The following is a 21,774-nucleotide window of genomic DNA, read 5'->3' on the forward strand; positions in this document are numbered from 1 at the left end:
GCTCTCTGGACACGGCGTTCTCGCGGCAGCGCAGACAGCGTGGAACCCAAGAGCCACACCTTTCATTTCTATGGGGGGTGGGGGGTTCCAAGGTGGACGGCCTTGTCCCTATTGTTTTACATACTCGGCTACAAATTAGGAAGTTCCTAATCCCTTGGCTACTAAACAGAGAAGAAAAACGAAGGCACCGGAACAAGGGTTTTTTGTTAATCCTCACCCGAGGATATTTTTCCGTTGATTTTTAGAGAGAGTGGAAGGAAGAGAGAGACTAAGATCGATGGGAGAGAAACGCATCAATTGCACACACCCTCCTGCACACACCCCGCCCAGGGCCGGGGAACCTACAACCAAGGTACATGCCCTTGACCAGAACCGAACCCAGGACCCTTCAGTCTGCGGGCCCATGCTCTATCCACTGAGCCAAACCAGCCAGGGCTATTCCAGTTCTGACAGGCCTCCCTGCACTGCAGCCTTTACCCCTTTTCTCAGAGGTCAAGACTGCAGATCATTGGCGCACTTTTCCTCCACGATGAAACACAGCATATGCCGCTCCAGTGCCTGGCAAAGCACCTGGCCACTGATGGCACTCTATAAAATTTGGTAAAAATGAGCCTTACCATCCTTAAGGTCTGAAACAGCAGGTACCCATGTGCCCTCACGTTCTGTACACCCACGTAGGCATTGGCAAAAGAGGGCCGCAGCTTATCACGACTCACAGAGCTACAAACAATCAACTTTATTGGTGTTCAGGGTCAGTTTCTCTTTTTGCTCTTGCCAGTGACCTTGGCTGGCATGAGGACTGGAGTGGTTGCCTGATACAGAGTGGAGGAGATCTTGTTGATGTAGTACAGACCAACCATGGAGAAGATGAAGCTACAGGGCGGAGACAAAAAGGTCCCGGCATCAATGGGCCTGCTGCCAGCCTGGTGCCTCCCAGGACAGACACCAGCATCAGGAGAACAATCCAGGCTCAGGTTTAAGAAAATGGGGAGGGGGAAAGGGGAGAAGAGAGGGGGAGGGAAATATGGGGAAGGGTGGAGCCATCAAAGGGCGGTCCAGGCCCGATGGACAGGATACTGTACCCCTTACCCAGCAGGCAGGCACTTACCAGGTGGTGACACAGACTCGATGGATGAGGCCAGATGCAAAAAGAGCCAACAGGAGGCAGAAGAGAACTGGGGGGGCAAGAGAGCACAAGGGGGTAGAGGTCAGAATGGAAATGCCGGCATTCATATGTCTAGTATTCCGAATACTAGGTACACGCCAGGGTTAATTGGTAGGTCAGGTACAGGCAGCCTGCAACTAGGACACCAGAGATAGCTGGGTGGAGGGCTGAGGTTGGCGCCAATCTGCCTTGTAAATGCATTCCCCGAGGGGGCCTTCCGAATCTTGGGGAACCTGCTTAGAGGGATGTGGCAAGACGACAGCAGAAAAATGCAGATGGCCCTACTGATGCCCAGGACATGGAGGCAGATGCATGCTCAGCACCTGCTCTGCCCCAGCTATCACCCAACGTCCCTATCCTGGCTTCCTTCCAGGGAAAAGCAACAGTGATAACAGAGTCTGAAGGGCACGGCTCGCTCCCTCTCTGGGAAGAGGGTCAAGGCCTCTCAACAGAAGCCAGCCAATGGGGATCGATTCATTAAACTGGCCAGTGGTGGACGCTGAGGGCCTCACTCCCTGGACATGGGATGGGGCAGAGTGTTTGGATACACACCCCCATGAGGGCAGGGCAGGCTCAGGGGCTAGAGAAGGACTGGAGAGAAAGTGGGGGAGGGGGGCAGAAAGCAAGGGCAAACCCCACCTGCCCGGTGGGAAAAGAGGGGCAAGAACCCTGCCCCACAACAAGGTTTCTTTCCAGTAAATGAGGACAATTCACATGGAACAACATCTAACAGGGAGAGCCCTGGGGCTGCTGGACGGAAGGAGCTCTCGCTGGCAACAGGGCTCGGTGGAGAGCAAGACCCAGAGGAGGGCTTCACACGAGATCGCATTGCTGTCAACTTTTCAAAAACACTTATAAGATATATGACTTTTCTGACCCAAGTACAGTGGTTTTTAAATCTCCTTAAAGAAATCTGCTTATCCCTGGCGGGCAGCTCAGCTGGTAAGAGCATCCTCCAGGTTTGCGAAGGCGTCAGGGCACATACTAGGACCAACCAATGAATGCATAAGTGGAACAACAAGTCAATGTTTCTCTCTCTCCTTCCCTCTCTCTCTAAAATCAATAAATAAATTTAAACTTTAAATAAAACAAATCTGCCTTCCCATCTATGGTCTTGTTCCAACTTTGAAGGTTGTCTTGATTTCTTGGAAACCCATCAATCAAGGATTTATTCTTCTGAGCATGGGCAGGCATTGTCTGATCCACTCCCTCGTTAAAAAGCTGATAGCCCTAACCGGTTTGGCTCAGTGGATAGAGCATCGGCCTACAGACTAAAACGTCCCAGGTTCGATTCCGGTCAAGAGCATGTACCTTGGTTGTGAGCACATCCCCAGTGGGGGCTGTGCAGGAGGCAGCTGATCAATGTTTCTCTCTCACTGATGTTTCTGACTCTCTATCTCTCCCTCTTCCTCTCTGTAAAAAATCAATAAAATATATTAAAAAAAAAAAAAAAAGCTGATGGTTAACCTGGGCAGGTGTGGCTCAGTGGTTGAGCATCCATCCATAAACCAGGAGGTCACAGTTCCAGCACAGTGGGGGTCACGTAGGGGGAAGCCCATGGATAATTCTCTCTCATCATTGCTTCTATCTCTCCCTCTCCCTTCCTCTCTCTGAAATCAATAAAAACATATATATATATTTTTAAAGTTGGAGTTCTTTTTTTATTTTTTTTAAATTAATTTCAGAGAGAAAGAGAGAGGGAGAGATAGAAACATCACTGATGAGAATCATTGATCAGCTGCTTCCTGCACGCCCTCTACTGGGGAACAAGCCGGCAACCTGGGCATGTGCCCTGATGGGGAATCGAACCTCCATGCTGAGCCACACTGGCCAGGCAACTTGGAGTTCTTTAAAAAAAAACACACAAATAGTTATCTCAACTGGCACAATCTTTTCATCTTTAATATACTTTTCAAAGAGTTCACCAAACTATGAATCTGGGGTTTTCCTTTCATTAAGAAGTTCTCCTGCAGAAAGGTGGGAGGAGCCATATTTCTCCACCACTAGGTCCACGGGGACCACTGAGGAGCAACCCAACCAGTGGCTTCATGAGGCAGTGAGGGCAGAGGACAAGCAGCTGGCAGCCGGCCCCAGCAAAGGCATCAGGGCGGGGTGGTGAGAAGGGAACCCCCCTTCCCACCCCTGCCCCTGCCCCCACTGCCTTGGCTGCCCCAGCATCTGTGCTGGGACAGGAAGGGGCAGGGCCTCTGTGGGCAATTTCTGAGCATGCGGCATTCTTGGTGTGATCTGGCTTTGACACCTAATTTGCTTTATGAACTTAATTCTCCATAAATAACTACATCACATCAAACCTCGATTGCATGAGCAGTAACAAGGGTCATTTCAAACAGGAAGCCACCTAAAAGTTATTCTAATTTGGTCAGGACTCCTGCTCACATAGAAACTTGGTGTGTCCAACACTTAGGCTCTTCACAATCATCTCGGATAGAATTCACTGACACCGGGCCACCTTCACATCAGGACCCTCGTGAACTCGGTCCTTCTCGCTGCTGCTTCTGGTGGGAACAAAGAACGCACCCCCTCCCCCCACTCCCCACCCCCAGTACATGGATGGATGCAAAACGGGTGCACACGTGCCTGCGCCCCTCAAACATTCCCGGGGAACCAGCCATAAGGCAACCGAGTTTCTTGCTTTCAGAGGCCTTCTTTCCCAGCTCCAATCCCAGGAGCTAAAGTGCTGGATCCAAAGGTGTGATCTGTCCCCACAGCCTTATCCACCTACTTCCTTCTCCTGAACAACCATTACCTTCTAAGTGCCTGGAAACTCAGGTGGGGGGAGGGGGGTGGGGGTGGGGGATTGAAGAGAGGGTTCAAATCCTCAACCCCCAATTTTTACTTACTCTCCGGGAAGATCTTTGCTTGGAATCCTTTGCCAAAGACCAGATTCTCCAGGTTATTAAAGGCCTGGGTTGCGGGAATTAAGGAGCGGGGCAGAGCTGTGTGAGACATGGGGTGGGCACAAGCCTGCGTGGCCCGCGCGCCCCCCTCCTACCCCCGAACCCCGCTGCCCCGCAGGAGGATACAGTGAGCGAGAAGACGAACAGGCCGGAGCCGAGCAGGCCCCCCTGGATGGTGAGCCACTCGGTGGAGGCCAGCTGGCGGCTGTACATCTGCATCCCGGCGAAGAGCAGCAGGGACAGGAGGGAGGACAGCGCCAGCGACGTGCCCGTCCCCACCGCTGCGGGGCAGGAGAGAAGAGACGGGGAGTCGGGCCCGGCCCCCCCTCCAGGAGCCGCAGGCCGACGTGGCAGGCAGGTCCCAGGGTTCGAGGGCCCGACACCTGCACGCACTCCCGGGCTGGCAGCCATGCTCCCCGACTCCCCACACTGCACCACGACCCCCAGAAAAGTCTCAGCCCCGGACGCCCGGCACCCTCCGGTCCCGTGCAAACTGGCCCGCCCCCTGGAACCCAGGACACGTCAGCTCTGCGGGGAGAGGACCAGGAAAGCGGGTCGACCCCAACTGCGACCCCAACTGGTTTGTCCGGGGTATCCCGCCGCCCCAATTACCCATCACGCCCTCCGCTGGGTCCAACAGATGCCCCTGGCCCAGAAAGACGGGAGATGAACGGGCGCTGTGGCCTGTGCGCATGCGTCAGCTCCCGGCGCGAGCTAGCTTTCCCCAAGTCCTCCTCCTGCTCCCTCTCGGCGCCTTACGTGGCGCCCTCTCCCGGCGGGGAGGAAATATTGCGTCAAAGCGCATCTGGCCACCGCCCTAGCCCCCCGCCCTCACCCGCCACCCGGGCAACTGCTGCCTCTAACGCCAGCTGCACTTAACTCTTTGTCACTGTGACTATGGCCATCACCTGTCCACCTCTGTCTTCTTTGCCATTGATGTCACCTCTAATGCCTGTTCCTCCAACCTCCCTCCTCCATGATCATTCCCTCGACATCTCTGTAGACTCTTTTTTACAAATGTATTGGGGTTACATGGGTTAATATGATCATATGGGTTTCAAGTGGACATTTCTTTTTTTTCTCATTTAAAAAATATGTTTTCATTGATTTTTTTAAAAGAAAGATAGAGGAAGGGAGAGGGAGAGGGAGAGAGATTGGTTGCCTGCCGCATGCACCCGACTGAGAATCGAATCTCCAACCTGGGTGCGTGCACTGACCGGGAACGGAACCAGGGGCCCTTGGGTGCGAGGGAGGACGCTCAACCCGCTGTGCCACACCGGCCGGGGCGAGAGTGTGCATTTCTATGATACAAAATCTGCGCATTGCACTGTGTGCCCACCACCCAAGTCCAACCACCTTCCGCCACCTCCCATAGACTCTCGGCCAAACCAAAATCTCGTCCTGCCAGCCTGGAGCCCAGCTTTCTCTAAACCGATCCTTCCGCTTGATATGAGCGTGATTAGGAGCCAATGGAGGATGCGAACCTAAGAAATGGTTCTCTCTTCAAACACCAACCCATGCTACCCCACCACCGCCTTCTGAGAACCACGTGGGGAAAACTATTTCCCACCTCCCACCCCGACTGGCGCTGGTTGAGGCTCGTCCCTGGAGCATGCGCAGTGGTATTTTACCCCCTCCCCTCCCCACACCCCCACCGGGCTCCTGCTTTGAGCCCCGGGTTCTCAGCCGCTGCCGGGATCGGGCACCCGGGGGCAGACGGGCCAGGGAGGACCATGGCCGAGGGCGAGGACATGCAGACCTTCACTTCCATCATGGACGCACTGGTCCGCATCAGTGTGAGTTAAGGTGGGGCCGAGGGGGAGGGGAGGGCGAGTGCAGGGGTTCGGGACCGGCCGGGACCTCCTCGAACAGGTGGGGATCCGGCCAGAGGCTGGGAGGCAGGGTGGGGGGGAGAGGGCTGGAGATGCAGAAGGGACTGGGAGGGTCGGGATGCAGGGATGAGATGGTCCTCCGGGGCCGCCCAGAGGCGGGTGCCGGGAGGGTGTCCATCTGCTGGGGCGTGAGGAACCGGGAGCTGCCGGGACGCAGCGGGTGGGCTGGGGGAGCGGCCCCCGTGCACCGGGGCTGGGCTGCAGGGCGGTGGGGCTGCGCTGTGAGGACGGGGCGAGTGTGAGCTTGGAAAATTTCCAAGAAATCTGAGGGCAGGTAGGGGCGACGAAGGAGCTACCCCAGGGTGTAGCTCCCAATTTGGACAGCTCCACGAGACCCCACCCCACCGCACCCCCACTCCGGGCTGCCTCCCAGCCTCCTGCGGTTGTCATGGCAACTCATGCCCGGCTCTCCCAGGGGCGGTGCCAACCTTGCTCCCCCCACCATCACTTCCTCCCCCCTCCCTCCACGTCCCTCCCTCCTTTGTGTCAGCTGCGCCCCTGACCGGGATGGCTGCGAAGAGGGGGACCAAGGTGAGGTGAGGGGGTGGGGCATAGCGAGGACCCCCGCCACGAAGAAAGGGAGGGGTACTTCCGGTGGGGAGGGGGCGAGGAGGGAGGCTGCTTCTCCCTCGCTCGGGGAGGGGTTTGCGGGTAGCCCAGTAGCGTTGGGGGAAGGAGCGGGAGGTCCGGATGGTGGGGGGCAAAGGAGAATGGTGAGTATCGGGGGGCCGGAGGAGATGCCTGGGGAAGTGAGGATGGCGGATGGAGGCTGGGGAGGCCGCAGGCCAGAGCCGCAGCAGGAACACGGCCGTGGTGAGCAGGAGGATGGAGAGAGAGCTGCGCCTGCCTATAGGGAGGAGTCACGCGTGGGAGGGGGCGTGGGGTGTGCCAGAGAAGGGGGCAGGGGTCCCCTAGGTGTGGTGTCCTTGAGAGACGTGCCGGGGGCGGGAGCCGAGGAGCAGAGATGGGGGCGGGGAGCAGGGGGCATGGCCAGGTGCAGGGGCTGCAGATCTGGCTGGGCCGGGGGAGTGGAGGGGGCGGAGCTTGGCGCTGGCGGAGGTACGATCTCCAAGCATCCCTCCTCCTGCGTAGGCCTTTAGCTCTGCCTCCGAGAAATAGAGGCAAGAGACAGGGCTGGGAAGGTCTGTGGGCCAGGCCTGGGCTGGTTCTGGGGGAAAGCCAGACGTAGCTGGTCTTGCCCCTGCCTGAGACCCCTTGGGGCCTGTCAAGATAGCCCGCATCCAAGCTCTGACCTAACCTCCTGGTCCCTCCACAGACGAGCATGAAGAACATGGAGAAGGAACTGCTGTGCCCCGTGTGCCAGGAGATGTACAAGCAGCCGCTGGTGCTGCCCTGTACCCACAACGTGTGCCAGGCCTGTGCCCGCGAGGTGCTGGGCCAGCAGGGCTATGTAGGCCACGGTGGGGACCCCAGCTCCGAGCCCACGTCTCCTGCCTCCACCCCTTCCACCCGCAGCCCCCGCCTGTCCCGCAGAACTCTCCCTAAGCCAGAACGCTTGGACCGGCTGCTGAAGTCAGGTGGGCTGGAGCCTGTGGGGTCGGGGTGAGGATGCTGGGATGTCCATCAGGAAGATGGGAGGGGTCATCCTTGGTAAGGGGCATCTGTCTGTCTTTCAGGGGGTGGAGCTTTTTCTCAGTCAGGCTCAGCTGAGCCATGACACAATAAAAAATTAATGTTTTAGTGGAACAGACTTCCCCCACCTCCAGCCAGCTGTAATTTTGACGTCCTACTTCCCCGGCCCATCCATAGGCTTTGGGACGTACCCCGGGCGGAAGCGAGGTGCTTTGCACCCCCAGGTGATCATGTTCCCGTGCCCAGCCTGCCAGGGCGATGTGGAGCTGGGGGAGCGGGGCCTGGCAGGCCTGTTCCGGAACCTGACCCTGGAGCGCGTGGTGGAGCGGTACCGGCAGAGTGTGAGTGTGGGTGGCTCCATCCTGTGCCAGCTGTGCAAGCCCCCACCACTGGAGGCCACCAAGGGCTGCACCGAGTGCCGTGCCACCTTCTGCAACGAGTGCTTCAAGCTCTTCCACCCCTGGGGCACCCAGAAGGCCCAGCATGAGCCCACCCTGCCCACCCTCTCCTTCCGCCCCAAGGTGAGCGGCCCTTGCAGAGCCTGGGAAGGGAGGGCCCTGGTAGAAGTGGACAGGTGGGGTGCCTGGCCTTGTGAGCCTCCAAAAGGAGGTGGGCAGGGGTTTGCCGTTGCCAAGCTCCTTTCTCTGTAACAACAACAAAAAAGGCGCTGGAGGGTTGGGGGGGGGGGGTTTCAGAGATCAACGAAAGGACTTGTATGCATGCATATAAGCATAACCAATGGGCACAAGACACTGGGGGTAGGGGAGGCCAGGGGAATGTCAGGGCAGGGGGGGGGGGGCGGGGAAGGAGACATATGTAATACTCTTTGTAGTACTTTAAGCAATAAAATAAAATTTAAAAAAATAAAACAAGTGGAAAGCAGGAAAAAAAAGGCGCTGGACAGATCCTCGAACACGGAGCCTTCATCCTATCTGCTGAAGGAGGCTGATGTATGTCCTGCAATATCCACACTCGCAGGGCCGTTCAGAGGATCACATGAGATATTGTTTGTGAAAGCTATCTGTACACTGAAGGTCTGTATGCATTTATTCACTGAGCAAATATGTATCAAGCATCTAAGTGCCCGCCCTATTCCAGGCATTGGGAGATGGCAGAGAACAAGGTGGACACGGTTAATTAGTGACCACAAGGCTAAGATTACTCGTCATCTTTAAGTTGTTATTACCACGCCTCTCCCGAGGTAGATGAAGGGAGGAGGATGCTGGTGCCTGGCGGCTGCAGGAAAGGCTCTTTTTGATGCTAGTATGTACCACCAGGTGGCACTGTGGAGCGCCGCCCGCTGAGCTCCTCTTCACCCCCATCCGGCCAATGGAGGGAGGGCACCTAACTGCTCCCGTAGTAGGTCACACCCTGACGCCAACCGTTGGCTGACTATGCCATTGTCCTTTCTGTCCCCAGGGCCTCATGTGCCCAGACCATAAGGAAGAGGTGACCCACTACTGCAAGACATGCCAGCGTCTGGTATGCCAGCTCTGCCGAGTCAGGCGCACCCACAGCGGGCACAAGATCACCCCGGTGCTCAGCGCCTACCAGGCCCTCAAGGTGAGCTAACCCCCACTCCGGGCTGCCTCCCAGCCTCGCATCCTCTCACACCTCCTCTTACTGCCAGCTTCTGCCGAGCCAGTGTGATCCCCACCGCTTTCTCCCCTCTTAGGACAAACTGACAAAGAGCCTGACATACATCCTAGGGAACCAGGACACAGTCCAGACCCAGATCTGTGAGCTGGAGGAGACCTTGAGGCACACTGAGGTGAGGGAGGGCATAGAGGTGGCCCTTGGCCCTACCTGGGCCTGGACACAGCAAGAGGGTGTGGGGAGGCGGGGCCCCATCACCTGGCTGCAAGCTCAGGAAGTGGGGGTCCATGAATGTCCAGGTTCTGACTAAACCAGGCTAGCAGGAACATCAGTGCCCTAGGGCAGGCTATACCTGGAGCTACAGTGGGGACAGGACAGGGGGAGCTTGAAAAGTCCCAGGAAAGTAGTTCAGATGCCCTCAGGCTCGGAAACCTGCTGAGGATGGCACATATCCTGGAGCTAGGGTAAGGCGATGGCTCCGATCCCAGATTGCATACGTCAGCTGGCGCGGGCGTGGGCAATGAGGGTGGCACAGACGCCACTGATGTTGGTACAGTCCCAGTGGTGATCTCTTTTGTTTGGGGGCGTCCTTAGGGATCATGGTGTGGGCACCAGAAAGGTTAGCACAAACGGCCAGGAGCTGAGGCCATGTGGGTATGCGGTGCCTTTGGACCCATAGGCCTGGCCCTGTTGAAATGGGGGGGTGGCATTTCCCCAGATTCTTTGTGATCCTAGCCATGGTGTGGGGCCCCGAGAGGCTGGCACGGGCACTACCTGCGAGAAGATAGTGAGTGTTGCTCTCTGGGCAGGTGAGTGGTCAGCAGGCCAAGGAGGAGGTGTCGCAGCTGGTGCGGGGTCTGGGCGCTGTGCTGGAGGAGAAGAGGGCGTCGCTGCTTCAGGCCGTAGAGGAATGCCAGCAGGAGCGGCTGGCCCGCCTCGGCGCCCAGCTCCAAGAGCACCGGAGCCTCCTAGATGGCTCAGGCCTGGTGGGCTACGCCCAGGAGGTCCTTAAGGAAACGGACCAGCCTTGCTTTGTGCAAGCAGCCAAGCAGTTACATAACAGGTACTTCAGGGCACAGCTCAGGGACACGGGCTCCGGGGGGAGAGAGGGGTGTGTGTGCAGGGGCATCATGGTGTAGTCGTGTCCAAGACAGTGTCTCTAGTCCCGGCCGATGGAGAGCTGGGCCTGAGGATTTTCCCACCAGGCCAAACCAATCCCCAGCTTGCGTGAGGGGACGAGGAAGAGACCCATGCTGATGCCAGGGCTCAGGGGCAGGCAGGCAGAATCAAGGAGGAGGGTGGCGGCCCAGATGGCAGTGCCTGACCCTTGGGTGCCCCCATCCCAGGATCGCTCGGGCGACAGAGGCCCTCCAGATGTTCCGGCCAGCTGCCAACTCCTCCTTCCGCCATTGCCAGCTGGACGTGGGGCGAGAGATGAAGCTGCTGACAGAGCTGAACTTCCTTCGAGGTAAGGAGACGGCCAGGCCCCAGGTCCTATTAGAGCCTTCCTCCCTCCTCCCCCAGCAGCGGGCCCGGGGGGCAGTGCCCACCGGGGACCTCCCAGCCTACTGCCCGGCCTGGCCAGCCACCCCGCCCACCCAGCCCACCGGCCACACCGGCCCGCGCTCAGCGCTGCTTCTCCCTCTCTTTGTTTGTAGGCTGTGGCCACGGCGGACTCTGCTCCGGAGCACCCCAGGCAAGTCAGCGCCCGGGCCCCTGCTCCACCCCCAGCCCCTGCAGCTTGGCCACCACTCTTTGCTGCCTCCCTGTCCTGCCTTCACCAGACTCTCGCCCTCCCCAGTCCTCCCCGTCCTCCCCAGCCCAGTGGCCTGTCTCCCGCCTTCCTTAGGTGTTTGTCCAGTCCTCCCCGGCCCTCCCCAGCCCAGTGGCCTGTCTCCCGCCTTCCTTAGGTGTTTGTCCAGCCCTTGCCCTTTGTCCTTAGGACCCTCGTCCTCGGACTTTTCTCCTCTTTTCCTTGGCCTTTGTCTCCTGCCATCAAGCTTTTGCTCGCCCTCTGTTGTCCCCCCTTCTGTCTTGCTGACCCTTACCCCCTCCCTCCCGCTCTGTCCCCTCCTTCCGTTCAGTGCCCTCTTGCCTGGGTCCCAGTGGCCTTTCCCTGGGGCTGCTCTTTATTCCTAGAAGAAAAGGGTCATGGAAGGAAGGGTCTCCCTCGGGCCTGAGGCCCTCAGTTGACAGGGAGGAAACAGGCCCAGGAGGGGGAGGTAACTGGCCAAGGCCAGGGCGCAGACAAGACCAGCACCCAGGCCTCCTGCCTGCCCAGCGCGCACCTGCCTCTCTCCTCCCTTGGGCTCTGCCTGCCCATCCCTGCCCAGGGCCCAGCCGGGTCTCTCCCCGGGTCCCTCTCACCCACACTCACCCCCCGGCTCCCGCTGCTTTCCCTCTTCCTGCCTCCCTCCATGCCCGGCCAGCGGCCAGCCCCCGACTGACCCGACTGTCTCTCCCAACAGTGCCCGAGGCTCCGGTCATCGACACGCAGCGCACCTTCGCCTACGACCAGATCTTCCTGTGCTGGCGGCTGCCCCCGCACTCGCCGCCTGCCTGGCACTACACCATTGAGTTCCGGCGCACAGACGTGCCTGCCCAGCCGGGCCCCGCCCACTGGCAGCGGCGGGAGGAGGTGAGGGGCACCAGTGCCCTGCTGGAGAACCCCGACACCGGCTCCGTGTACGTGCTGCGTGTCCGCGGCTGCAACAAGGCTGGCTATGGAGAGTACAGTGAGGACGTGCACCTGCACACACCCCCAGCGCCCGGTGAGTGGGCCGAGGGGTGGGCACGGGGTGGCACAGACAGGGCACAGGGCATGCTGGGGCCCAGGCACTGACCGGTGGGGCCGGGTGAGCGCTGGAGAGACGGGATGATGCCGGGGGTCACACTCACTCACTCTGGAGCTAGGTTTGCTGGGTTCAAATCCCAGCTCTGCCTCTTGCCACCTGCATGGCTTTGGGCAAGTTTTTCAGCCTCTCAGAACTTCAAGTTCCTCTTCTGTAGGGGTATGTACAATACTCACCTCAGAGGGCTGTTGTGAGAATTAACTGAATTGATTCATGTAAAGTCTTAACAGAGTTTCCACCTCAAGTAAGGGCTCAATAAATGACGGTAAAATGACTGTCCAGAACATAGTGTGGACCCTGGGACACAGGCATTGTCACCCCTGCCACCCAGGGGCGGACGAGGGAGGGGTTGGATGTCAGCACCAGATGTGAGCACCAGAGTGTGGGCTGGGAGGTGCAGGCAGATGTGGGGATGTCGCCACATGGAACGGAACAGCCGGGGGAAGGGGTGAGAGGAAGCCCTGTGAGTCAGCTGGTCTGGGGACCGGTTTCCGTGTCGACGAGTCATCACGCGACTCCTCGGGGGTCCCATGCCCACTTGGAATCTCCACTTCTTGCTTCCCTGTGCCCCTTGTTCCAGTTCCCCGGGCCCTGTTCCCAACGCCCTGGGCAGCGCGTTCCATGTTCTGAAACCTCCCAGTGTCCTGTCCTCACGCCTCAGTCCCCAGTTTGTCCCTGAGGTCCTTCCTTTTGTCTCAACCTCCCCCCACTCCAGTCCTTCACTTCTTCCTCGACGGCCGCTGGGGCGCCAGCCGGGAGAGGCTGGCCATCAGCAAGGACCAGCGGGCGGTGCGCAGCGTGCCCGGGCTGCCCCTGCTCCTGGCCGCCGAGCGGCTGCTCACTGGCTGCCACCTGAGTGTGGACGTGGTCCTGGGCGACGTGGCCGTGACTCAGGGCCGCAGCTACTGGGCCTGCGCCGTCGACCCAGCCTCCTACCTGGTCAAGGTGGGCGTCGGGCTGGAGAGCAAGCTGCAGGAGAGCTTCCAGGGCGCCGCCGATGTGATCAGCCCCAGGTCAGGCCGCTCTGGCAGGGAGGGGGTGGGGGACCCGGGGTGGGGAGCTGGGGGCAGGATGGGGTGGCAAGAGGAGCACAGACTTGCTGGGGTGGAGCTGGGGGAGACTGAGGAGGAAGCAGTAAAGTCATGGAAGCCCAGACGGGGCCTGTGGCCAGGGGAAGTGAGGGAGGGGTCAGGGGAGGGGCTCTGAGGACCGGGTTTTGGAGTGTGTGGCTGAGGAAGGAGAGGAAAGAAGAGGGAACCACCTCCACTTCCTTCCATCTGTCACTCAAGATAGACCGTCTCTCCACGCCTCCACGCCATTCCCCGATATCCCATTTCCAACCTCCTCTCCCCACAAACGCCTTCTCTCCCATACCTTTGCACCCATATCTTATCACGCCCTAAAATTCTCCCCTTAAACTCTCCATCTCCACACCCTCTCATCCCTAACACCCTACTTAACACCCTCCTGCGCATGCCTTCCTGCCTGAGCCCTTCCTCCCAGCTCTCTGTCCAAGAGCAGCTCGGCCCCCAACCCCAATCCTTCTGAGAGCTCTCATCCGGGACACCAGTCTACCCTCATCTCTCCCAACACCTAACCTTCCCACATCCTTTCCCTGCGCCTCCTTCGCCAGGACTTGGTCACAAACTCCTCCCTCTCCCAGCTTCTCCAACCCTCAGAACCCTCTCCCCGCGGGATGTCCCCAAACCACAGTTCTCACGCCTTCCTCCTGATACGGCTGCACGTCTGCAGGGCGCGGTATCGGCACCTTGCCTGTCCTTTGCCGATGCCTCTCGTGCCAGCGTGACTTCCTGTCAGTGCCCTTGCCTGCCAAACCACACCCCGACCCTACATTCTACCCCGTCTCTTCGACATGGTTTCTCCTCCATATCCCAAATCCACCCTTTCAACCAGCGTTCCGCACTTCCCACGCCTCAGCCCTCTGGGACCCATCCCCCACCCCCTTCCTGCACCCCAATACCCTGCTACCCAGTGCCCTCTCCTGCAGGTACGACCCGGACAGCGGGCACGACAGCGGGGCCGAGGATGCCACGGTGGAGGCGTCGCCGCCCTTCGCTTTCCTCACCATCGGCATGGGCAAGATCCTGCTGGGCGCCGGGGCCAGCGCCAGCGCAGGGCTGACGGGCAGGGACGGCCCGGCCGCCGGCTGCACCGTGCCCCTGCCCCCCCGCCTGGGCATCTGCCTGGACTACGAGCAGGGCCGGGTTTCCTTCCTGGACGCGGTGTCCTTCCGGGGGCTCCTGGAGTGCCCCCTGGACTGCTCGGGGCCCGTGTGCCCCGCCTTCTGCTTCATTGGGGGGGGTGCTGTGCAGCTGCAGGAGCCCGTGGGCAGCAAGCCCGAGAGGAAGGTCACCATCGGGGGCTTCGCCAAGCTGGACTGACGGCCTCCGGCCTCCCGAGGCCCTGGCCCTCTGAGCTTCCTGGAGCCGGGTGATCCCTCCGGCAGCTTTTCCCTCAGCCTCTTCCTACCAGGTGGTCCGATCCTTCCCCCGTGTCTGTGTCTCCCCAGGGCCTTCTCTTGACCAAGGGACACTCCTCCGCTCCCCTCTCTGGCTGACTGCCACTTCTCCACTGCCTGTTCATCCAGACCCCACCCCACCAAGTTCCTGCTCCATCCTCTGCCCGTGGCATCCCACCACGTCATGGGAGAGGCCAGCCCCCACCCCGGCCCGTTCTCCCCAGCACTCAGGCCAATGGGCAGGGAGCTCCCGGAACACCGGGCATGACCCCCGCTCTGCCCTCTGCCCTGCCGAGCTGCCTGCCCACCGATGCTGACCGATGGCCTTAGCGTGGGCAGGCTCTTTGCCGACACTGCCTAGGCATTCCTGGGGAGGGGCAGAGGACCCTCTCCTGTGTGTGTGTGGGTCCCCGTGCCCTGCAGCCGCATGCCCGTACGCCCCTCTCCCTCTTGCATGCTTCCCTTGTCCCGCACCCGCACCCACGCAGATGTGCCGGGGCTCCCTTTGGGGCCACACGCAGGTTGGATGTCCCCATTGGGTTGGGCCAGGCAAGACCTGGGGCCCACTGCTGCCCCCCTGTGGTAGGGACTGCGAGGCCTGTGCCAAGCAACAGCTGTCATTTTCATGGTTTATACACAATAAACTGTGATGCCGGGCACATCTCCGCCTTCCCTGAGCCCGACCATTCCTCTTAGCTTCTGTGCTGGGTGTGGCTGCCGGAGGGATCCGGTGCTCAGCTGTCGCTCAGCAGGGCTGCCTGATGGGTATGGCCCTAAGGCGAGGAGGTCCCCCAGCCAGGGGCTCCCAAGCCTCCTGCCCACACAGGTGCCCGGCCCAGGCCTGAGCCCACCATGGCCGCCAGGGGGCGCATGGCTCCGGTGACCTCCTGTGTCCCCTGATGAGGCTGGGACACCAGCTCCCACACCCTGAGGGAATGTGGTTGAGCTCAAAGGGGCAGGGAACCGGAACCACTTCCCCATTCCCAGGGTGCGGGGAGCAGACCCCAGAGCCAGCGGGCGGATGGGGGGGCCCGTGGCCAGGGAGGGGACTGGGCTTGGCTCCAGCCCCGGATCTAACACTTATCAGGCCGTGTTGACTCTGGGGCTGCTATCCCGTGTTGACTCTGTGGCTGTTATCGCTGCCTGAGGACTTACTTCACACCCGAGCAGCTCAGAATAGAACCGCCTGAGGGCATCGTGCCAAGGGGAGAAGAGGGTGCGGGCCGGCCAGCCCCCAGCCAGGGTGAAACCAGGGGCGAGCCATGGGTGCGCAGGCCGAGCAGGCCCAGGCCAGAAACCTAACTTAGGTTTCGTTTCCTCCTTCCTCTTGTGCCGCCATCCTCTTGTGCCGCCAGCGATGGGGGAGAGGTGACTCAAATTCTTCCACCAGCCACTCCTGACCCAACGTCATCTCTCCACACCCCCCGCTGCCCAAATGAACTCTGCTCCTGGCCTTCTTTCCTCCCTGCCTCCTCCCCCAAAGTCCCCTCCAGACCCCCACACACATACATCCTGATCTCCCCTCCTGTCTGAGGGTCACAGATGACAGATCAGAAGTTAGAGCCAGAGCGGAGGAGGCCCATGTTTTATTCAGCCATGTACAAGTTCCCACTCCGACTTGGGGGCTTTCCGGGCCCGTCCTGGAGCCACTGCCCCAGGCACATCCCCAGGAGCCAGGATGGGCTTCCCCCAGGGCTGAGATGGGTTAGAGACGCGCAGGAGGCTGTGAGCAAGCCCACCGGAACTCCCAGCTCACCAGTCCAGAAAAAGGGGGAGGGGGCACTGGTGGTGAAGACCAAGACCATGACAGAGGCTACTGGCCGGATGCTCAGCGGGCAACGTGCCCCTACAAGTTGGCAGAAGTGGCTGCTGGGTTCGTGTAGGAGAGGCTGCTGCCACCATTGCCTGCAGAAACCTAGGTGAGGGGGGAAGGGGTCCAGGCTGACGGGCAGAAGCTTCCCTGGGAGAAGCCGCCACCTCAGGGCCCCTGGATGGCACCCAGGCTGGGGTAGTGGTCTGGGAGCCTGACTAGCTCTCGAAGGGTTAATTTGGAGAGAGCACCTGCCAGGCACCACCAGCAGCCAGGTGACTGTAAACAGGGCCTTTCCTCCTCCCTCTGCTCCCCTGCACTCCCTCCCCTTGGTTCTCATCAGCCCCCTCGAGGTCCCCTCCTGCCCGTCTCCCTCCATTCTAGGCTCTTCCAGCCCACGAAGGCGTGTGTGCTCATCTGTGTGAAACAGGGAGAAGGAAGTCCCAGGAGTGGGGAAATGGGGTCAAGGAAAGAAAAGTCCCCTCCCCCACCTGGAGTTCCAGCCCCAGGTGATCAAGTAATTATTTACTAGTCCTGCAGAGAAGGCCAGGGGAGGGAAGGAGGAGGAGGGTCCTTGCTTCCCCGAGACTCCCAAGAACCCCACCCAGGCTCACCTGGCTTGGTGAGACTTCAGCCTTAGAATCGGAGACCCCCCCAACATTCCCCAACCTACCCTCCATTCTTAGGAGAAGAGTGGGGGGACAGGCGCTCACTCCTTGTCAGTCCTGTGTGACGGGTGCCCACCTATTTCACCTCTGGGCATCCCAGCCACAGCAGGGCCCCAGTCCGGCTGACCAGCAAATGCTCTCCTGGTAGTGGGGACACTCCCTCATGAGGTCCCCTTTCTTCCATGGTCTCCCCAGGCCTTTCCCCTAGAACTCTCCTGACCACCCACCTCTTTGCCAGGCGCTCCACTGCTTGCTTCATGTCACTCCTCACCTTTTCTAAGTTCTTTGGATTTTGCAAGTACCCCTGCCGGCCCCCTCCCCAGGCAAAGCCTCTTCTCCCTCCACCTGGGGCCCGTCCTCACCTCCTCATAAGGGCTACGTTTGGTACCAGGAGGCACATAGCGCCCGTGGGTGTGGTAGGTGGGGTACTCGCTCATAGGATGGTAGGCATCTCGGGGTGGGAAGAGGTCCAACTGCCCACAGCTCTTCCGGCGGCACTGACACACCGCCTGGGGGAGACGGGAGGTTAGGGGGAGCCACGGAGTTCCTTCTAGCTGGGGGACTCTGGGTAGAGCTGAAGACTGAGCACTTACCAGGGCAATGAGATAGATGATGGCCAGCGCAACCAGGACACAGACCAGCACCAGCAGGGCAATGCCCCAGCCAGGTACCCCGGACCCAGGCCGGGAAGAGGAAGGAAATGACACATCATCCACTGAAAGGAAAAGCGGTCAGTCATCAGGGCAGTTTCCCAAAGGAGGGGACCTCCCCCTCTACCCCCGCCCCTCCCCGTGGAGAAGCAGGAATCCGGCAGGAATCCGGATGCTGGGGAGTGAGTGGCCCTAGAAGCTTCGCGCTGGCCTGAGGCGAGGAAAGTGGCCTCACCAATAAGTCTTGAGATGACCCAGTTGTATCTCTTTCCATGTGATTCATCCAGAAGAAACTGTGCCGCTACCTTGTTGGCATTGGTGGTGCCCTCTCGGAAGGCCAGAGTTGATTCCGCCACCACAGATCCTGGCCTGCTCACAGGGAAATGAGCAATTCAGGTGCAGGTCCCAGCTTCTGGGCACTTCCCCCAACCACCAGTGACCAGTCCTTCCCCACAATCACAACAACAGTTACCCACCCAGACGGAGCCCACACCCAGACTGTACCTGAACTTGACATTAGAGGAGCCCAGAAAATTCTCCTGCTTATAAATCTGCAAAATCTGGGGGGAGAGGGTAGGTACTAAGTTTGGTGCACGGGTTCGAGCAGTTCTGAAGCTGCTGCGAAGGAGCCCGTGGAGGAAGGCAGTTACTCACCCATTCGGTAACATTTCTCTGCAGCACCTGGTAATAGTCAGTGCTGGGATCTTCCAGGGAAGAGTTAAATGGGAGGTTCAAAATCCGAAAGGACAGGAAGAAGAAGGACAAGCTATGACTGGAAGAGGTGAGGGGCACCGTGCTACCGCTAGTGCTCCTGGCTGTAGTCCTGGTTCTGGGGCTGGCAGGGGTGGTGGGAGTGTCAGAGTGGCTGGGAACTGAGGATGGAGTGCCCTTGCCAACTGGGGTGGTGGTAGCCTTGGCAGAAGTGCCCTTGTGCGCTGGAGTGGCTGCCACACTTGAGGCAGGGCTGGTGGCCGGGGAAGAGGTGGCACCAGGGACTGGAGTGGTGGCCACACTTGAGGCAGAGCTGGTGGCCGGGGAAGAGGTGGCACCGGGGACTGCAGTGGTGGCCGAGCTTGAGGCAGAGCTGGTGGCCGGGGAAGAGGTGGCATCGGGAGCTGGAGTGGTGACCACACTTGAGGCAGAGCTGGTGGCCGGGGAAGAGGTGGCATCAGGGACTGCAGTGGTGGCCGAGGTTGAGGCAGAGCTGGTGGCCGGGGAAGAGGTGGCATCAGGGACTGCAGTGGTGGCCGAGCTTGAGGCAGAGCTGGTGGCCGGGGAAGAGGTGGCGTCAGGGACTGCAGTGGTGGCCGAGCTTGAGGCAGAGCTGGTGGCCGGGGAAGAGGTGGCATCGGGAGCTGGAGTGGTGACTACACTTGAGGCAGAGCTGGTGGCCGGGGAAGAGGTGGCATCGGGAGCTGGAGTGGTGACCACACTTGAGGCAGAGCTGGTGGCCGGGGAAGAGGTGGCATCAGGGACTGCAGTGGTGGCCGAGGTTGAGGCAGAGCTGGTGGCCGGGGAAGATGTGGCATCGGGGGCTGCAGTGGTAACTACACTTGAGGCAGAGCTGGTGGCCGGGGAAGAGGTGGCATCGGGAGCTGCAGTGGTGACCACACTTGAGGCAGAGTTGGTGGCCAGGGAAGAGGTGGCACTGGGGGCTGGAGTGGTGACCACACTTGAGGCAGAGCTGGTGGCCGGGGAAGAGGTGGCATCGGGGGCTGGAGTGGTGACCACACTTGAGGCAGAGCTGGTGGCCAGGGAAGAGGTGGCACTGGGGGCTGGAGTGGTGACCACACTTGAGGCAGAGCTGGTGGCCGGGGAAGAGGTGGCATCGGGGGCTGCAGTGGTGACCACACTTGAGGCAGAGCTGGTGGCCGGGAAAGAGGTGGCACTGGGGGCTGGAGTGGTGACCACACTTGAGGCAGAGCTGGTGGCCGGGGAAGAGGTGGCATCGGGGGCTGGAGTGGTGATCACACTTGAGGCAGAGCTGGTGGCCGGGGAAGAGGTGGCATCGGGAGCTGCAGTGGTGACCACACTTGAGGCAGGACTGTGAGTGGGGAGTGAGCTGCTGGTTGTGCTCACAGAACTTCTGTCAGTGAACCTGGACATTGTGCTGCTTCGGGCAGTCACAGTCTGTGTATTTCCCGAGTGGCTTGTGTGGCCAGAGGTTGTAGGAATCATTTGTGGGGGAGTGATGGGAGGAGCTGTAAGAAAATTGAGAATGAGGTTCAGGGGTAAATCAGAACCAGGAGGAAATACTTCCTCTAGCACTTGGAGAAGTCATGCTAGGAGGATCTGGGGAGCAGGCCCTTGAGTCAGCCCTCCTCCTCCCTCCCAGCTGCAGCCTCCCTCTCTTCCCACACCCTCCGCTCCCGCTTTAGCCATTCTCCACTCCTAAGATGTACCTCCCCTGCCGCTCCCACTCCCACCCCCACCCTGCACTTCTCTTCAGGAAATTCACCGGCCCCTGGCACCCATTCTCCTGGGGGGTCATCTCTTAGCCTGTCTCCTTTATTCTGGCACAGACTAGCCACCCGTCTGCCATTTCTGCCTTGTGGGGTGCCATCTGCCAGGAAACAAAACCCACAGAAAGGCTGTGCAGGGCAGCCCCTTCCCCACCTTGTGCCCCTCACCTGTCAGCACCGGGACTAGCAGCAGCAGGAAGAAGCGAGGGGCCTGGATGCCTGGTGTCATGGTGGTGGTGAACCGGGTGGGGAGGGGGCAGACCAGATTGCGGCCGGCACTGGGCACTGCGTGCGTGTGAGGTGGAGCAGCACAGGTGCCGGCTGTTTTATACTGGTCCCCCACCCCCCACCCCGCCCGCCAGAGCAGGTGACAGGTGACAAACCCCGCCCCTCCTCCATTCCCGACCTCCTCTCTCTTCCTCCTCCTCCCCAACCATTCCTGTCCCCTCAGGTAGGGCACATGGACTCCAATCATTCAACTCTCTGACAACCTGTTTGTTCTCGAGTTGGCCTCCCCTTTTCACCAACCCCTCCCTGGCTCCAGAAGGCGGGGTGTGTGTGCGTATGCGTGTTTGTGAAAGTGGGGGAGTCTGGGACCTGGGTCCCCAAGACCTTAGTTTTAGCCCCAGGGCAACAGCCAAGGTTAGAAAGGTAACAGAGAAAGCGGGCTAGGTTACGGCTGGGAAGCTCACCCTCAGCCCCCCACCCCAGGGCTCCCTGGGGCCCTCGGAGCCCCGCTCTGGGGCTGAGAAGAGAAGGGGAGGCTTGCGAGGAGCGGACGAGGTGTTGGCTTTGCCCACCCCCCCCCCCCTTCCCGGAATAGCCCCACCTTGCTCACCGCTCCCTGTCCCGTTCTGCAGCTCTACCCCGACCCACAGCCCCGCCCCTGCCGGACTCTCCAGCAGACTGAGTTCCTTCCTTGGCTTTCTCCCGAGAAGGGAGCGGGGAAGAAATTTCCGCTTAAAGGACGAAACCGCGAAACCGCCGAACTCTAGGTCTTCCCTCCCCAGCCCTCCGCCGGGTAGCGGGCCGCCCGCGGTGGCCGGGCTCTCCTGCCCTCTGGTGGCCGCACGGAGCCCACGACGCCTGCCCCGGCGGGTGGGGAGGCTGCCCGGGTCGGGGAGGAGGTTGGACGGCGGCGCTGCCTAACCGGGGGCCGGGAGAGGCTGGGGAGGGCAGCGCCCCGGGGAAAAGAGCCAGTGGCTGGGGGCACAGAGAAGGGGAGGAATGCAGTGCGCCATCGACGGAGAGGCTGGGGACCGGAGGAGGGACTCGGGCGCGTGGGGCGATGTCTGCAGGAAATGGCGCTAAGTGGGTGTGATCCTGAGGTACGCGGAAAGGTGGGCGAGGCGTGTAAGAAAGTACATCGGAAAAGTGGGGGGCGGTGCGACAGGTTACGTATTTAGGAGTCAGATAATAGGTAGGACGCAGAATGGTATTGGGGGGACCGTGGGCTATCTTTTGGGGGAGCAGAGTGGTATTTGGAGCAGGTAAGGACATGGTAAAAGTGTATGAGGTCGCGCCACTTTGGAGAACCGAGATAGATTAAAGGACAGAAGTATCTGGGACCAGAGAGGTGTTCACAGCGGCGCACGGAATTTAGGGTGTCTGGCCTCCGCCGGAGGTGCTGGGTTGCGGTCTCGGCCAACGGAAGCAGCTACATCCGCGTTAGGGACACAATTCCTAGCC

General features: G+C 60.2%; 3 protein-coding genes across 8 annotated transcripts; 1 reads left to right on the top strand and 2 right to left on the bottom strand.

The window, feature by feature from the left end:
- Positions 1-721: 721 nt before the first annotated feature.
- On the bottom strand, positions 722-4,831 carry KRTCAP2 (keratinocyte associated protein 2). The gene is made up of 5 exons (XM_081112290.1): positions 4,696-4,831; positions 4,210-4,364; positions 4,027-4,090; positions 1,109-1,175; positions 722-873 (listed from the first exon to the last, which is right to left on the bottom strand). Exons 1-5 carry the CDS (start codon positions 4,775-4,777, stop codon positions 753-755), a joined length of 489 nt encoding a protein of 162 aa, XP_080968416.1. The 5' UTR covers positions 4,778-4,831; the 3' UTR covers positions 722-752.
- An 889-nt stretch (positions 4,832-5,720) lies between these two features.
- Positions 5,721-15,187, top strand: TRIM46 (tripartite motif containing 46; the record flags this gene model as incomplete). Of its 6 annotated transcripts, none has more annotated exons than XM_081112227.1 (10): positions 5,721-5,879; positions 7,252-7,513; positions 7,746-8,089; positions 8,988-9,131; positions 9,244-9,339; positions 9,974-10,227; positions 10,511-10,632; positions 11,633-11,935; positions 12,732-13,029; positions 14,025-15,187. In XM_081112227.1, the coding sequence occupies 10 exons, from the start codon at positions 5,817-5,819 to the stop codon at positions 14,416-14,418; spliced, it is 2,280 nt and encodes a 759-aa protein (XP_080968353.1). In that variant the 3' UTR covers positions 14,419-15,187. The 6 variants fall into 6 exon arrangements, with proteins under 6 accessions (XP_080968353.1, XP_080968356.1, XP_080968357.1 ...); XM_081112230.1 differs by having other exon boundaries at positions 5,745-5,879; positions 7,815-8,089; XM_081112228.1 differs by lacking the exon at positions 5,721-5,879 and adding an exon at positions 6,468-6,506.
- Positions 15,188-16,054: 867 nt separating this feature from the next.
- On the bottom strand, positions 16,055-19,818 carry MUC1 (mucin 1, cell surface associated). Its single transcript, XM_081112236.1, has 6 exons — positions 18,278-19,818; positions 18,128-18,183; positions 17,859-17,992; positions 17,567-17,688; positions 17,336-17,482; positions 16,055-16,410 (listed from the first exon to the last, which is right to left on the bottom strand). The coding sequence occupies exons 1-6, from the start codon at positions 19,799-19,801 to the stop codon at positions 16,342-16,344; spliced, it is 2,052 nt and encodes a 683-aa protein (XP_080968362.1). The 5' UTR covers positions 19,802-19,818; the 3' UTR covers positions 16,055-16,341.
- Between the last annotated feature and the right edge of the window lie 1,956 nt (positions 19,819-21,774).

This window comes from Myotis nattereri (assembly GCF_964212035.1).
Source record: "Myotis nattereri genome assembly, chromosome: 18".
NCBI classification, from domain to species: domain Eukaryota; kingdom Metazoa; phylum Chordata; class Mammalia; order Chiroptera; family Vespertilionidae; genus Myotis; species Myotis nattereri.